The sequence below is a fragment of the Stigmatopora nigra genome, chromosome 4 (genome assembly GCF_051989575.1).
Source record: "Stigmatopora nigra isolate UIUO_SnigA chromosome 4, RoL_Snig_1.1, whole genome shotgun sequence".
Classification (NCBI taxonomy): domain Eukaryota; kingdom Metazoa; phylum Chordata; class Actinopteri; order Syngnathiformes; family Syngnathidae; genus Stigmatopora; species Stigmatopora nigra.
This window is the reverse complement of record NC_135511.1, coordinates 11995910-12010671: the sequence shown is the minus strand read 5'-3', so window position 1 is coordinate 12010671 and position 14762 is coordinate 11995910. Positions and strand designations below refer to the sequence as shown.

The window sequence follows — 14762 nt, the reverse complement described above, 5'->3', positions numbered from 1 at the left end:
TTGCAAATATGCTCACAAGCTGTTAAAATGATGACATTTAGTTCCAGACAGACGAAAAACCCTGTTGTCTACCATTTTAGTAATAAAAACGATATCTCCGAACTCTGCTGCCAGCAAAGGACTTGTGACAAAACTGCTTGAAACTCTTTCATCTAGTATAAGAAAAGTTTATACAAAGTAGAAAATATTTTGCAGTTAAACAGCTCTATTCTTCTCATTTAAAGCCCCACTATTTTTATTATTGTTTTTAGACGCTATTTGAGAAAATAATCGTACAAAGAGTACTCACAAATGAATTATGAAGACTGAAAAATTATTTGAAAATAACTTTTTAATGGTTTTTCTCTGCATAGTTGAAACCGATGATTTTTTCAGAGCATTTGACTCATTGGAAAAACAGTAGTAGTAGACTTTGTCGTGTGATGGATCAGAATACCAAAATTATAGTGAATCAGGGCAAGAAGTCTACGTTTATATTTTTGGGAAATAAAATTGGGAGCTTTGAAAGAGTTTTTTAGCTTTTTCATTATATTTTTGAGAACTGTTGCTAGGATTAAAAGGAAAAAATGAGTTTTTAAGTGCTTCAATATAACATTGTTTGAATTCACAAGCACCCGTAAACTATGAGAACACATTGTTCTCATGATCTCAGTTTGTTATTCTTTTTCTTCTTTTATTTGAAATATTTTTAGAGATTTGAGATTTTCTTTTATCTTTTTTTTTTGTTTATACAATGTTTTCCTGTCTATTTTTCATGCACGCTCTGCACATTAAGTGTTTGTTTTCACCAAGATTCATTAACCCTGTTCTGTGGGTCATTTTAAAAGCTCCTTTCATATTTTGTCAATGTGTGCCTTGTTGCATCATCAATTAGTTCCCTGGTCTCCATCTGTCTGTGTGGGTTGTCATCATGTCATGGTTCTCTGTAGTCATGAGAACTTTCTTTTTTTAACGTTCATTTCAGGGGGGGGGGGGGTCTGTCTTTTTTAAATTTAATTAGTATTTTTCCTTTTGTTGCTTAGAATAAATTATTTTCTTTAGAGCCATCATTCACTCCTCTAGTGCTCTACTTTTACTGCACTATCACGCACACATGCTATGCAACACCTCACATACAAGAAACACCTGAAATCACTCAAGCCTCAGTCCTCACTGTATGTCTGCTTTTTAAAAATCATATGCCTGTATTCTCCAGGTGATGGCAGTGCTGTGTTGCATCGCCTTTGGAGATACATTACAGGATGTAGCAATTTGAGATACAGAATTCAACCTATAAAGAGCAGTACATATGAAATCTTAATTGTTCCTAATGAATACCTTCACAATATTTCAACCCAATTTTCCCCCATACATCTAAACATGCAAACTATGATATATCTGTAGCCCCTTCAAGTCATCAATTATAAGAACTAATTACTATATATATATATATATATTGCAATTATTGTAGTTGGTAGGCTGAAATGGATTAAAAACATGGTGAAATATTCCAGTCGAGTGTATCAAGTGCTGATTTATATTATTGGAAAATGAAAGAAAAAAATGAGCATATACAAAAAAAAAATCTCAAACAAAAATGTATCATAAAAGGAATACGGTGAAAACATGAAACCAATGGTCAATTTTCAAAGTGCTTTTTAAGATAATGCAGTCAAGCTAGTTAAGTAAGTAAACACATTGCTCAAACACATTGACTCACTATTTGCACAGGTGATCAGACAGAGGAAAGACCCCAGTGTATTTGCATGTCTTTAAGAATCTGTTAAATGACCTTACAACTTTTGGTCATTCATTTTGTCCTTCTTGAAAGTATCCGCCGCCAAGTGGACTGTTGGTTTGAGAGATGCTTGAAATCAAAGGGCAACCTGTTGAGTCTTTTTACCCTGTGGATACCACTAGCCAAAATGAATGCCCTACCTGTTGGTCCTCTGTTTTTGGCCCAGTTGCCAAGCAACAGAAACGATCACCGCGGCAACATGTGCTGCATGTACAGCGTCCTGCCAGGGCACCCTAAATTAGTTTTCCGTTGACATTACATTGCTGTAAATTATGGAAAAATTATATTCTTTGTCTGTGAAAGGTAATTTAGTGCTTGCACTATTGCATTAATCTAAAATTGCCAACTTTGCTTTTGGGTATGACTTATTTTTTTTTAGTGATGGACAGTTGATGTCATTGGTCTACATGGGCAAACATGCAACACATCATTTGTGTAATCTATTTTATTTCAACATCAAACAAAACACACACCCAAAAGTCAAGGGAACGCCGGATGCAATTAATGAGTTGGATGAATTGTGTAGAACTCAACTAGACTAGCATGCAAGTGAGCAAGCAGGCTGTCTTAAAATAGGCTGAAAGACTGTTGTTGGTGTTGCTTGTGAATTGGGATGGAGTCAAAGGGTTGCTGGTGATATTTTACTTGCAGTTTGTCAAATTGCTAATTGACAGAAATAATTAACTTTATGGCCTGGCTGGCAGACGATCTCACAATCTCAATCCAAAGATGTAGCTTTAAAGCAGACACCCAGGTTTGAATTCACAGGAGAGCCCTTTAATATTTGTGCACTTGGAATTCCATAACTGATGGCAAGTTGGCTGGAGATTGTTTATCATAAATAGATAACTTATCATATAACACAGTGCAAATATTTTTTTTTACAGTTTGAAAGCACAAGCAGGTGTTCATTCATTTGCATGTCAATTCTTATTTGTAAATATGTGAATTCAGTCAGTGATTTTTCACATTGATGACAGCGCACCCAGGTGACACTAAGTGGAGGCAGATGCTGTATCAGAATAACCTTCATCACCATTCTCTTTAAATCGTTGCTGCCATTTCAGTGCTGGACCTCGCTGCCCAATCTAGCTGTAATTCACAGTAATGACTTCAGTAGTGGGACACTTTACAGTCATCATCCTTCCTTTTCCTGTAGTGTGAAGCTGTAAAAAAAAAAAAAAAAACGGATTACAATCTAAATGCCTCAAAAGCTGTCATGCTAGTTTTCTTTATTTGCTATTCCTGACAAATTTTTCATGTTGGACATGGCTGGGAGGTCACCCAAGGAAACCAATTTCAGTGGGCTCATTGGTCATTTTTCTTTTGTTTTGTTTTTGTTTAAAAGTGTGTATCCTTTGGGAATAATTGTTAATATTTTTAGTGAAGTAATAAAAAGAAAGGAGTTGACTTTGGGTCAGCGAGTACACCCGGAAGTGAACGCTGGCACACATACACAAACAAGCTTATGCCCAGAAAAAAACCCACGCACTAAGAGATGACATTCAAATCCCACAATGGCTGCAGCCTAAAGATACACACCCACTCACTAAATCGCCCCTATGACTGGGATAGGCTCCAGCGCCCTCAGGACCCTTTGGCAGTTAATAAGCGGTTCAGAGAAGAAATGAATGAAATTATCTAATTGTTTCATTTGTAATTCATGGTATCGTCTTAGCACGAACAATGATTCAAAACATTTAAATAATCTTTTAAAATTACCCTCACAGATTGAAGGGCTTGAAAATAAATGTGTTATCCCCCCTGAAATGACTAAGTGCTGCCTTTACTCTGAATCAAAATACAGTAATGACACAGATGAGCCATCATTCTTTGTTTGCAAGCCTTTACATAGACATTTTGCAGAAAAAAAACACCATCCCATGGCATTGAGTGTGAGCCACAAAAAGCAAGTAACACAAAAGGTTCCACATAAATAAGTTTTAAAAAACACATAGGTCATTTTTTTTTTAAAATTCAGCCTATTAAAAAGATGCCAAACAAGTATGACGTGACCTATGATGGGGCTTATTTCATTTTTTTGTTTAGTTTTCTTTCCTGGTGAGTAGTCTAACTCTTTTGTTGTGGGTTTAAAAATAGTCTGTGTTCATTGTAACTGTGCAACTTGTTTGCCTGAGCTGGCCATGCCTTGTATGGAATGTCACTTGCAATCAGATAATATTGTACACCGACCGTTTAAACATTTAAAGCATTTTATCTTTCTCTGGTAGAAAACAATGTTAGTATCAGCATGCTACCATTTTTATTGCACCAGTACTTTTATTTTAGACCATTGCAGCTCCCAAAAAAAAAAAAAAAAAACAAGTATACTACATTCTTTTGTCTACGGTCATTACTTTTTTCCTAACAAAACATGGATGCTGATGTTATCACTGTCACTGTGCATGTCTGTACAGGAAGACTCAAACTCATCCACACTGATAGGAGAAATTTGGATGAAAATAACTCTTTGCAGAGGACTTGCATAAAACAGTTTGGGTCAAGGAGAACTTCATCCGCAGCCATATTTAAACATCAGCAAGTGCAGTATTAATCTGCCCTAAAAAGCAGCAACCTGTATCTATGCTGTGTAGTGCAAGAACAGTGCCTCCTCTGTGCTAGAAACGTTGTCCTAGATGCATTGGGTCATGGGAAACGTGTCTGATTGTCCATGGTTTGTTCTTCACTTCATTTTGACACCAATAGAACATTTTTCTTGAGGGACTGATTCTGCAACATGTTTTGTTAATTTTTTTTTTATGAAGTATGACCACCACGTGCACAAAGAAATTGTGATTTGGGTACAAATACTATGTACTACTGAAATTTAAATTGCGAAAGACTACAAATAATGTTCGATAACAGGAAAAAAGGCATGATTTTAAATTATTTTTGAAGTGTTGTTTTTATTTCATTTTGGTCTTTTTTTTCCTTTCAAATATTGAAAATTTGTGAAGCACATATATGAATGTTTCTGTGGCCTGGCAAGTATTAATATAATTTTTACCATTTGCATAATCTAAAATAATTTTCTCTTAGATATTTTTGGAACAATGTTTGACTTAGTAAAGCCCTAAATTGCAGTTGCTCAATGAAATTTTAGTTAAATTAGACTTTATTATTTGTCTTTGTTTTGAATCAAATCAGTGGAATCTCCTGAAATTTTCAATTGATTTTCTCCATTCTGTAATTTTAAATGACAATTTTAAATTTCAGACAATGTTTTTTTTTCTTCATTAAACTATGATTATTATTATTTAGGAATCTGGCAAACATTGGCAATCATATCTGCTTTATCTGCATTTCTCTGAAAAAAGTAGGTAGATTACAGGCAACCATTCATGCTCACATTTATACCTAGTGGCAATTTAAAGTCTTCAACCAGCTAACCTAGCGTGTATGTTTTTGGGATTTGGAATGACACCAGAGTACTTGGAGAAAACCCACACATTTATCGAACTCTCGACCCTAGAACTGTGAGGCTTACGCACTAACCACTCTTACTGCCGGGCCGCCTGAGTCAAATGTTATGCGGTTCCAATTTATGTGAAAGTGTGTGGAACAGCCAATACGGTTAATTAGAAATAGTGGGCTGTGCATAAGAGATAAAGATTTATCTGCTGTGCTGAGTGTTGGGTTTGGTCCACGGAGGGCCCCCCCACGCCTGCCAAAGAGCCGCCCTAATATTTGATCAAATGTGCAACAAATCTCGTTGTGTGAGCTGTTCATAGGCCCGATAATAAACAACAAAACCCACTCCGTAAACAATATCATAGTTGTGCATCAATTCAAGAGAAATATACGTCAATGGATTGGCATCAAAGTACAGTATGAAATTTGAGTTTATTACTGAAAGAGCAAATGACTTCAATGATTTATTTTTCTTAACTGCTGTGTTGATAGGACTAAAGAAAGCCTAATATGGAATGCTCCGCAGGATTAAATGTGATCCATTTATAGAAACGTGAACCTGAAGACGATAACTAATCATACGTTATGGACAGAACACGTTAATAGAAGCTTCATGTCGTTATTTATATATATCTAATGAAACTACTATACTTAAAATGTATTCAATGCATTGCATACACAGAATTAACTGAACTACTAAATCTTCTGAGCATTTCGATGAATGTTGCACCACCACAATTGCGATTAATATACTTTTTCCTGATGCAAAACTTCATATTAGTATAATCTAAATATCTCTTTATTGCTTTTCATCTTCAACTTTCCTTTTGGGTTAGTTTTGCATCAATCCTTTTACGTTATGTATTACTTCTGTGCTTTTTCCTGTAATTGTGCAGAAATTTACACTACCATTGTATAATATTATTTATGAAGAATATGATTAATGCATTTCCATTTCATCATTTTGTTGCTTCAAAAAGAAGCAGTCCATTTTTTTGCAAATACAGACCCTATTTTGTCCATGATACACTAGTTTTAGTGGTATGCATGCAACAGTATGTCTCAATGTGTTCAATTTCTCTGATTAGTTTTATTCATCACGGAGTTTATACTTCCTTTCCGATACGGTCACATGGCCGTTTCCTAAAGCTAGACTCAACTCCCTTGAGCAGGACAAGGTTTAAGTGAGGACATCCACATCTCATTCACTACTGAATGCTATGCATAAACAATGTTGGTTTATGATGTCAAACTTTTCATGACTCATAAACAAAGAAGATTGGAAACAAACTTTTTTTTTTATGATGCAAGATGGATGTCTAAACTTTTATAGGGTCGTATATTTAGTCATAGAACACAATATTCTATAGCGCTTGAAATAAGGGGATGCCTTTTGACATTCTTATCTTAATTTTGTGTAACTACATGTAGATGCTTTAGATAGATATTCTCTCCCAAGAAAAATGTACCAATGTTAAAATTGAAATTAACTCAGACAGATGCCTCATGTGTAAAGACTCAGGACAAATGTTGTGACGATCAATCTTAAAAGGAATGAACTTACAATCTGGCTTCTGGCAGCGATAAGTCATTGAATTGCATCCTGGCATTGGACTGAAGTTGAACTGGCAAAGCCTCGCCACTCTGGTTTCTGACTGGAGTTTTTTGGAAAGAGCCAGCAAGGCCTGATTCAGCCGGCCAGTGAAAACAGGAGCAGCGAGTCCGCACTTCTATATAGACGGTGTTGAGACGTGGGGTGGACAGCCACGGACAGCCAAGAAGGTTCTTGAAGGCATTGCGAAACTCCGGGCTCCGGCAATAGATGATGGGATTGAGGCCAGAGTTGACATAACCCAACCAGTTTAAGAGTCTGAAGATCCTCTCCGACGGGACTCTTCGGTCAAAAGCATTGATGATGTTGGCCACAAAGAAGGGCAGCCAGCACACTGTAAACGTTCCCATGATGATACCTAAAGTTTTTAGTGCCTTGTGTTCCTTAACAAGTAACAAACGTGACGGCCTCCGCTTGACGCCCTTCCGCCCGGGTCCACTGTTGCCCTGGTTATTGCACACCGACTGAAGGGCCCCATCGTTCACATCGCAACCATCTTGCGTTCCCAGTGTCAGACACTCGTGCTTGAAACGCATTCTGCTTTTATCGATGAGCTTCACCTGCATTCTCGCTATTAGGAAGACCTTTGCGTAGACAAAGATCATAATAAAGAGAGGAATGTAAAACGAAACAATGGACGATACAATGGCATAAGCCCAGTTGGTGACAAAGTCACAGCAAGCGGGGTCATCGTAGCACATCCTGGCTTCGTATTCATTGTCGGCGCGCCAATAGCCTTTCATGATGGGCACAAACGAGATTAAAGCCGAAACGATCCACACCAAACAAACGATGGCTCTGGCACGCCACTTACACAGTAAAACTTGATGTCGGAGCGGCCTGGTAATCGCTATGTAACGGTCCACTGCTATAACACATAGCGTCTCTATGCTCGCCGTCACACACAAGACATCCACTGAAGTCCAGAAATCACAAGATGTTTCGTCCAGTGGCCAGTTGCCCGTCAGCACGATGGTGGCCCCCAGGGGCACTACCAGGACCCCCATAATTAGGTCGGCACAAGCCAGAGACATGATGAAGATGTTGGTGGTGGTCTGGAGCTGGGAAGTCGAAGCAATGGCGATGATCACCAGCAGGTTTCCCACCACAATGATGACGATGATAGCCACCAGTATGAGGAGGATCCAGGATCCGGTTGCGGGGTGGTAGGGGAGCGTTTCGTTCTTCAAAACCGACGCTAAAGTGCTCAAGTTGCCGTCCATTGTTCAAGGCCTCACCTCAGTCACTAAAAGTTTGGAACATTTTATTCCCAAAGTCATGAATATGACATAAGCTGTAGCAGAAAAAAAGGCAAATGTTCTTACATTTCTCGCCTCAGGAGAATTGTTTAGCCACGCTCAAACTTCAGCCCGGGCTTCCCATGCTTCCACAAATCAAGACGTCTTAATGGAGTCAACATGTTCTCCTTAAAATGTACATTTCCTTCCGTGCCGAAACAATAAAAGTTCACCGAGTTGGTAGAAGGCCAAACATTGATTTAAAGAAAAATGTCAGCCTTGTCTATGAGGAGCTCAAAGCAATCAGCACAGACAGCTGCACGATCCCCTCCTACTGCGACACTTTGATAACGAATACTGAACATCTGCGCTGTAGTAAAAAGTGCACAAATGCATCAGCGTGAGAGAGAGCCCACCTTTTTTCATCTGCCCTCTTTCTCGCTCTCCCTCACTCTTTTTCCTCTCAGCTGGCTATGACTGTGTTGGCCAAGGGGAGGAGTTGAAGGGTGTGAGCGCTGTCCAGTGTGCGGAAAAGCAAACAAGTACTAGTAGCTTCACTCAATCATGAAGGTATTGTTCCTAGTTGTTTAAAGTAACAACACCAAAGCATTAGGATTACCTGTGTTTTGCTTATTGTTTTATTTAAAATGATTTTATTGCTTATTAACTTGATCTTGATAATATTATGAGTTGTTATCGCATTTTCACATAAAAGGATTTTCATGACTTGAAAAATAATAAATCATTATGAAAAAAAAACAAGTTGTCATCATTATTTAACTCTAAATAGAAATTAGTACTACTGAATGCTCCAGTTGAATCGAGTTGTTTGCAATAATCCACAAGAAAGTTATTTTTGTCCATACATTTTCAGTTTGAGGTCACTGTGCTCTTAGTAAAATAAGGCCTTGCTAATCTATATTATGATGACAGTACAAAAAAAAAACCTTGAAAATATTAAGGATGAAGAAAGGTCCAAATGTTGCTGGTTTTCAGAGGATTGGTGAAACTCAATGAGAGGAAATGAACCCTTTCTGTAAGGTTGGCTTTCCAGGATGTAAATTCTATTACAGAATGTAAATTATATTACAGAATGCATGCTGATGTTTATGTGTTACACTATATTGACATCTAATCTATCTGTATAATTTACTTAAATGTATACACCACATGTGCATATACGAATACGCACTTTGCAGTTTGCTCTGCTTCCCTTTTAGTAGTGCATTCTGTGACTCATAAAATAAATATTCACTCTTTTGACCTAATAATTTTATAGTCGGATTCCACTGTTAATGCGGGATAATCGACTCTATAATTCTTTTTACCATATTGAACATCTCTTTATTGGAGTAGAAATACAATGCTGTTTTATGTCGCTGAACGAATAAAATATTAGAAATGTTTTTAAATCCATTTTCAGAACTTTTATATAAGGAAACTCAAACATGAAGTGTGTAGATGACTGTTATCATTCCTGATGGCATCGCAAACTGCCTGTAGCTGCATAAGAATGCAGATTCACAGCAATTTAAAAGAAACAGCTGAACACTGTAGGGTGCAAACGTCTGCCCAAGACAGGGGTCGGGAAACCCAAATTTTGAAAGAGCCATAATGCATGAAAAAAATCAATATATATGTCTATGCTATATGCAACTCCTAAGATTAATTTCTTTAAAAGGGGTACACTGTACCTCTTTCACACCTAAAGTACAACTCGCGGATGAGGCGTGTTTACAAAGTTGGTAATGTGAGTTAATGTAGTCTCCGCTCTATACTTGTTAACCTATTAAGTGTATCTGTCACATGACAGTGTAAACAGTGTGGCAGGTTTTTCCATGCAAGCCTTCTGTTCATACCATTAACTGTCAAAAAAATCAAAAAAGATGAGTTAGGATTCCCTTTAAGGAGAGCAGGGGAGACAAACTTTAATTGATAACTCATATGATCAGGCACAAAGAATGCATCATTGATGGCGGACACAACATAAACAAACATTAATTTCTTACATAAATACACATTTTGGAAAGTTCTGTTCAAGGTGTTACAAATTTCTTATTCTTCTGGGAAAAATATTTCATGCCCATGGTCTTGGAATTCATTTAAACTGATTCTGTGAATCTGATACAATGTCTAAATGTTATGAATTCAGAGAAATGATAACATTGTCGCTCAGGTGTCATCATCAATGCTTCCCCACAACCACTATGTGTAGCAAATGGGCAAATTATAAAAAATAGCTCATCAGTGATCTAATGCTATGATTTCCTAGAAATATTGTAAAACATCTTTGTCAACTGTTATTGAGATGAAGTGGCTTCGGAAATTCAACAGAAAATCAATTCTACACCAGGCTTTGCTTTATTTATTTTTTTGGTAACAGATATGCTCCCTCTAAAATCGCAATTGAGCTGCCATGTTTTTTGTCAGGGCACATTTGAAGTTATGGGATTGAGGTTAAAGAACCTTTCACACAGCTTTTCATGGCGTATGACCCACATACGTTATCATACAAGTTAATTCAACTCAGTTAATTAAATGGCCTTAATTAGCTTTATAATCTGAAATAAAATGTTTATCAAGTGGGACAATGATTTATATAGACTTTTTAACAGTGCTATGAGATATGCTCTATTTTATCTGTCCTTAAAAATCTTTAAAAAAAAAAAAAAGCTCATCTAACTCTTTCATTCATGCATCTAGCCTTGGGAATGTTTTCCTCAATGAACACTGAGGAGGTGTGTTTTAATCATCTGCTTTTTAAAATTAGTTTTGGTTACTGAATTTATCTTGTGTGATGCAATAAAACACCAGACTAGTCACCCATCCGGATTTTACAAGCTTCCTTGCAAAAAAACAGTACAATTTAACTATTCTTTGCCCAAGGAGCCCATGTTTGGAAAAGGGTCTCACCCTACCTTGAAAACAACAACATTCTAAGGGAGTAAATGTTGCCCTTTGGTTGCTTCTGATCTTTTTCTTTTCCAACACGCTACCTTGTTTTAAAATTGCGCTGACCTAGTAAATGACGAGCACAAATGTGTAAGACAACGAAAGGACGGGCTTGGCAGTGGTTGGTCAATTGGATAATTATTTTAAATTGACCACTTGGTTATGATTTTCCAGAACACAGTCTTCTATCTTTATATTATATGTTTACAAATCCCCCTGTGAGTGTGTGGTGGATATATCGGAAGACAGGAAATGGTCCATTAAAGAGTGAAAGTTGGTCAAGGATGGATGCAGAGGGAAGCCACGGTTTCAAGTTTTAAAGTGATTAATTTTCATTGCAAATCATTCCAATAACACAATCCTTTTATTTATCCCCTGACCATATTACGAGATTTACGGTTGTATTTTTTTTTCTTGTCTCAGCAAGACATGGGAAAGTGGAATAGGTCAAGTGATAAGAGAATTAATATGAAATTTGAAAAATTTGAGCATAGACGCACATTTTGAAAAATCTTTAAACTCATCTACTTTTCACTCCCATATAATTTACATGAATGGAAACTTATGCTGTCTTTCCTGGGCTCTTTTCTGAGGATTTAGCAGAAAACACTTAAATCACCAATGAATGTCCCACCACACACTCTCAGGAGAACCATCTCAGGCTATTCTGGGGCCTGTTCAATATACGTATTTCATTCTGAAAACCCACAGGCCTTCTAAGCCGCAAGCTATTTTTCTTAAAGAAGTGAAGACGAAAATGATTAAAGTGCCTCTTGTGTTCCTATTTACTAAAACTGATATTGCCTTGCCTTTTGCTTTGCAGGGATTCCTGAGAACACCATTCTGTGGTCTTCCCCGCACCACAGTTCGGACCACAAAAGTCAGGTTCCCCAACATCTCGTCCAGGAGATCTATGGGCTATCAGGCATGTTACTGCACAACACACAAACTGAAAGCATTCATCTCTTTACATTTTCCAGCCTATATAGTATCTACTTAATTTTTTCCCCTGTAAAACCACTACGAAATTAACCTAAAAATCAAATAAACTGTGATTAATTGACATGCAAGGTAATTTAGGGTGTTCAACCAGCCTACCCTTCATGTGTTTGAAATGTGGGAGGGAACTGGAGTACCTGAAGAAAATCCACGTGAAGGGATCCAAGCCTGGATCTCAGAACTGTCAGGCCGACGTGCAAACCACTTTTCCACCCAATATTTCAACAATCGTTTAAAGTCTTTCATTTTCGTTTTGTCTTGGCACTCCTCCTGAAAAAACTTAGATGACCTGGCTAGTCTTCAGTTCAGTTTGTGATGGTCATGTGATACATGTTGTGGATCTGGCCACGACTAAGGGAGGAATCAAGGCTAAAGAGGAGGGGGCAGTAGGGTGCTGGTTATATGGCGCCAAGGGTTACAGTGATGTTAATTGCTGGTATTACTCATTATTAGTACTTGTGATCTCATTGATTGACTGCAGTGCCGTGCAAGTCCAGTATTGAGAGAAATCCTCTGAAAAAGTCTTGTTTACCTGGAAGTCCCCGGAGTAATTGCAACAGTCTTGGCAGAACAACGGATAAAGGGAAGGTAACATAGCAGGGAGTTAATGTGAGCAGAAAACGGTCAATGCTACTAGTATACATGTTCAGGAATAGTACACAACAGGGAGGACTTCCTTAAATGGAAATTATGAGCTGATTAGTACTGCAGATTCTGTCATATTGTGTTGCCACCAGTACATAATATCTTCTCGTGCTAAATCATTACGTAAAATTGCACACAATTCATCACCAATGCAATACCCATCAACTTTGAGTGCCATGTTCCCTCACCATGGTTGGAGGTGTGCTGAATGATTAGAATGTGCAATTGTTGTTTATTTGAATTACTGATTAGAAAGTAAACTGTCTGGTGGTTGTTTCTTTAGTTTAAAAAAAACCCTCTGTTTATTTTGCATTTAATTAATTATTTTCTTTTCTTAAACTTTATATTACATTTCTGTAACTAGGGTCCAAAATTTAACAAGTGCTCCGTAATTGAAGAGGTCAAATTCACCAAAATGGGTACAAAATGTAGTTTAAAACAATATCATAGCTTTGCTCACTTAGACATTTATTGTGGATTTTTACACTGGTCTGTAAGGCCTAATAAAACCTATGCTTGTATGAATTTTAAAAATAACTTTTTAATAACTTATAAAATGTGCGTAATTGGGGGGAGGCATAGTCTTATTTTCATTTTTTTCATTTATTCCTGTTTTTTTACACTGAACTTTGTTCCTTTGACATATGGTCTTGCTGCTTGCCAGCCGACTAGATTCGTAAATGGTTATATTGGCTTAGTTCTGTCACATGGGGCTAATCAAACTGTATGTGAATGCCCTAACCAGAAAACTTGTTGAAGGATGTTAGTGTTTGAAATAAGACATGAACAGGAACTGTTAATAACTAAAATAATAAACGATGACAAACACAGAAATGATGGAGGAAGCCCAAAGAAAAGGTTTGCGTGTGATCACGTTTTTGTGCTATTTGACATTTACAAAATATTTTGGATATAAACAATATGAAGTAATATTATCGACAAAACAACTTAAATCTGTTTTTCCTTGCTGTTTCCCTGTTTTAATGCACAACAATTAATGTATACACTGAACTTTAATTCTTCAACCTCCCTAACCTAGACTGAAGCACAACAGGTGCATGTGTTGAAGCATTCCAATTGAAAACCTTACTAAGACTCAACTCCAATCAATCAATCAATCAATTAATCTATTAGTTTTTAACTTTTATTAGTATATTTCCAAAAATTGGATTAAATTACTTTTCAAGTGCTTTGTATAACGAATAACTGATGATTATGATGTTGTAAAAAATAGCTGATATCACTGATAGAATAGTGGTCAATGCGCCTGACTTTGCCACAAGGATCCTGGGATCGATTCCAACTCAGTGGTTTTGTAATGTGAATGGTTATCTGTCTGCATTTGCTATACAACTGACTGGCGACCAGATTAGGATCTAATCCACCTTTAGCCCAAAGTCAGATGGGATAGGATCCAGCAACCTTGACAAGGGTAAGCAGTGTTCAAAATGGGTGGATAAAAAAGGCCCTCATTCAATAAGATGCAAACTGTGTTTTGGAGTATGGACCTGGAAAGGCTCACAGTGCCTCTTTTGAGGCGACCTCTGCTTCAGGGGTCAGAAAGGAGAAATGAAATCCACCTATCTATCATGCGTATGCAATACTGAGTCTGTGTCAAGGCGGGTCTTTGTACGAGAGAGTTCCCACAATCTACAGTGAACGGACTCATTGCAACCCATCAAATCATTTATTTAAGCCATTTATTTCGATGCAGGAGTCGAGTGAAAGCTCTTTTTCATTCCGTTCTTGTGATCAAGTGATGGGACAGATCATTTGCAACTAGTGCATGTACCACCACAATTAGTGCATGGCGATCCACGGGATAAACTACAAGTAACAACCACACACCCACATAACAAACTGAGCAAACTCCACCCATTAGCGCACACACATCTTTTCCAGACATCACATGATTTGACCTTAGTATGACTCCACCTGTGATAAAAGCACATCAAAAACATATTAGCGGAGGAGGAGCAAGGGGTGGATAGAGGCTGTTAACCATTATGTTAGCTGGTCATCGATCTGACGAAAAACATTGTGAGGTCTTGTATTTTTTTATGACAACAATTTGACACAGTGCTTATTTCCCTGCTATCTGTGTGATTCCCAACCCGGAGGGAGCTGC

At 37.4% G+C, this 14762-nt stretch overlaps 1 protein-coding gene across 1 annotated transcript; it reads right to left on the bottom strand.

Moving 5' to 3' along the window:
* Positions 1–1495: 1495 nt before the first annotated feature.
* On the bottom strand, positions 1496–8504 carry LOC144195762 (beta-1 adrenergic receptor-like). The gene is made up of 3 exons (XM_077715587.1): positions 8126–8504; positions 6753–8046; positions 1496–2943 (listed from the first exon to the last, which is right to left on the bottom strand). Exons 2-3 carry the CDS (start codon positions 8021–8023, stop codon positions 2916–2918), a joined length of 1299 nt encoding a protein of 432 aa, XP_077571713.1. The 5' UTR covers positions 8024–8046; positions 8126–8504; the 3' UTR covers positions 1496–2915.
* Between the last annotated feature and the right edge of the window lie 6258 nt (positions 8505–14762).

Excerpts from the sequence above, each read along its gene's own strand:
- LOC144195762 (XM_077715587.1), bottom strand. The coding sequence starts at position 8,023 with ATGGACGGCAACTTGAGCACTTTAGCGTCGGTTTTGAAGAACGAAACG. Across the intron at positions 2,944-6,752 it reads TCGCTGCCAGAAGCCAGATT|CTTCACACTACAGGAAAAGG; the intron begins GTAAGTTCATTC and ends TTTTTTTTACAG.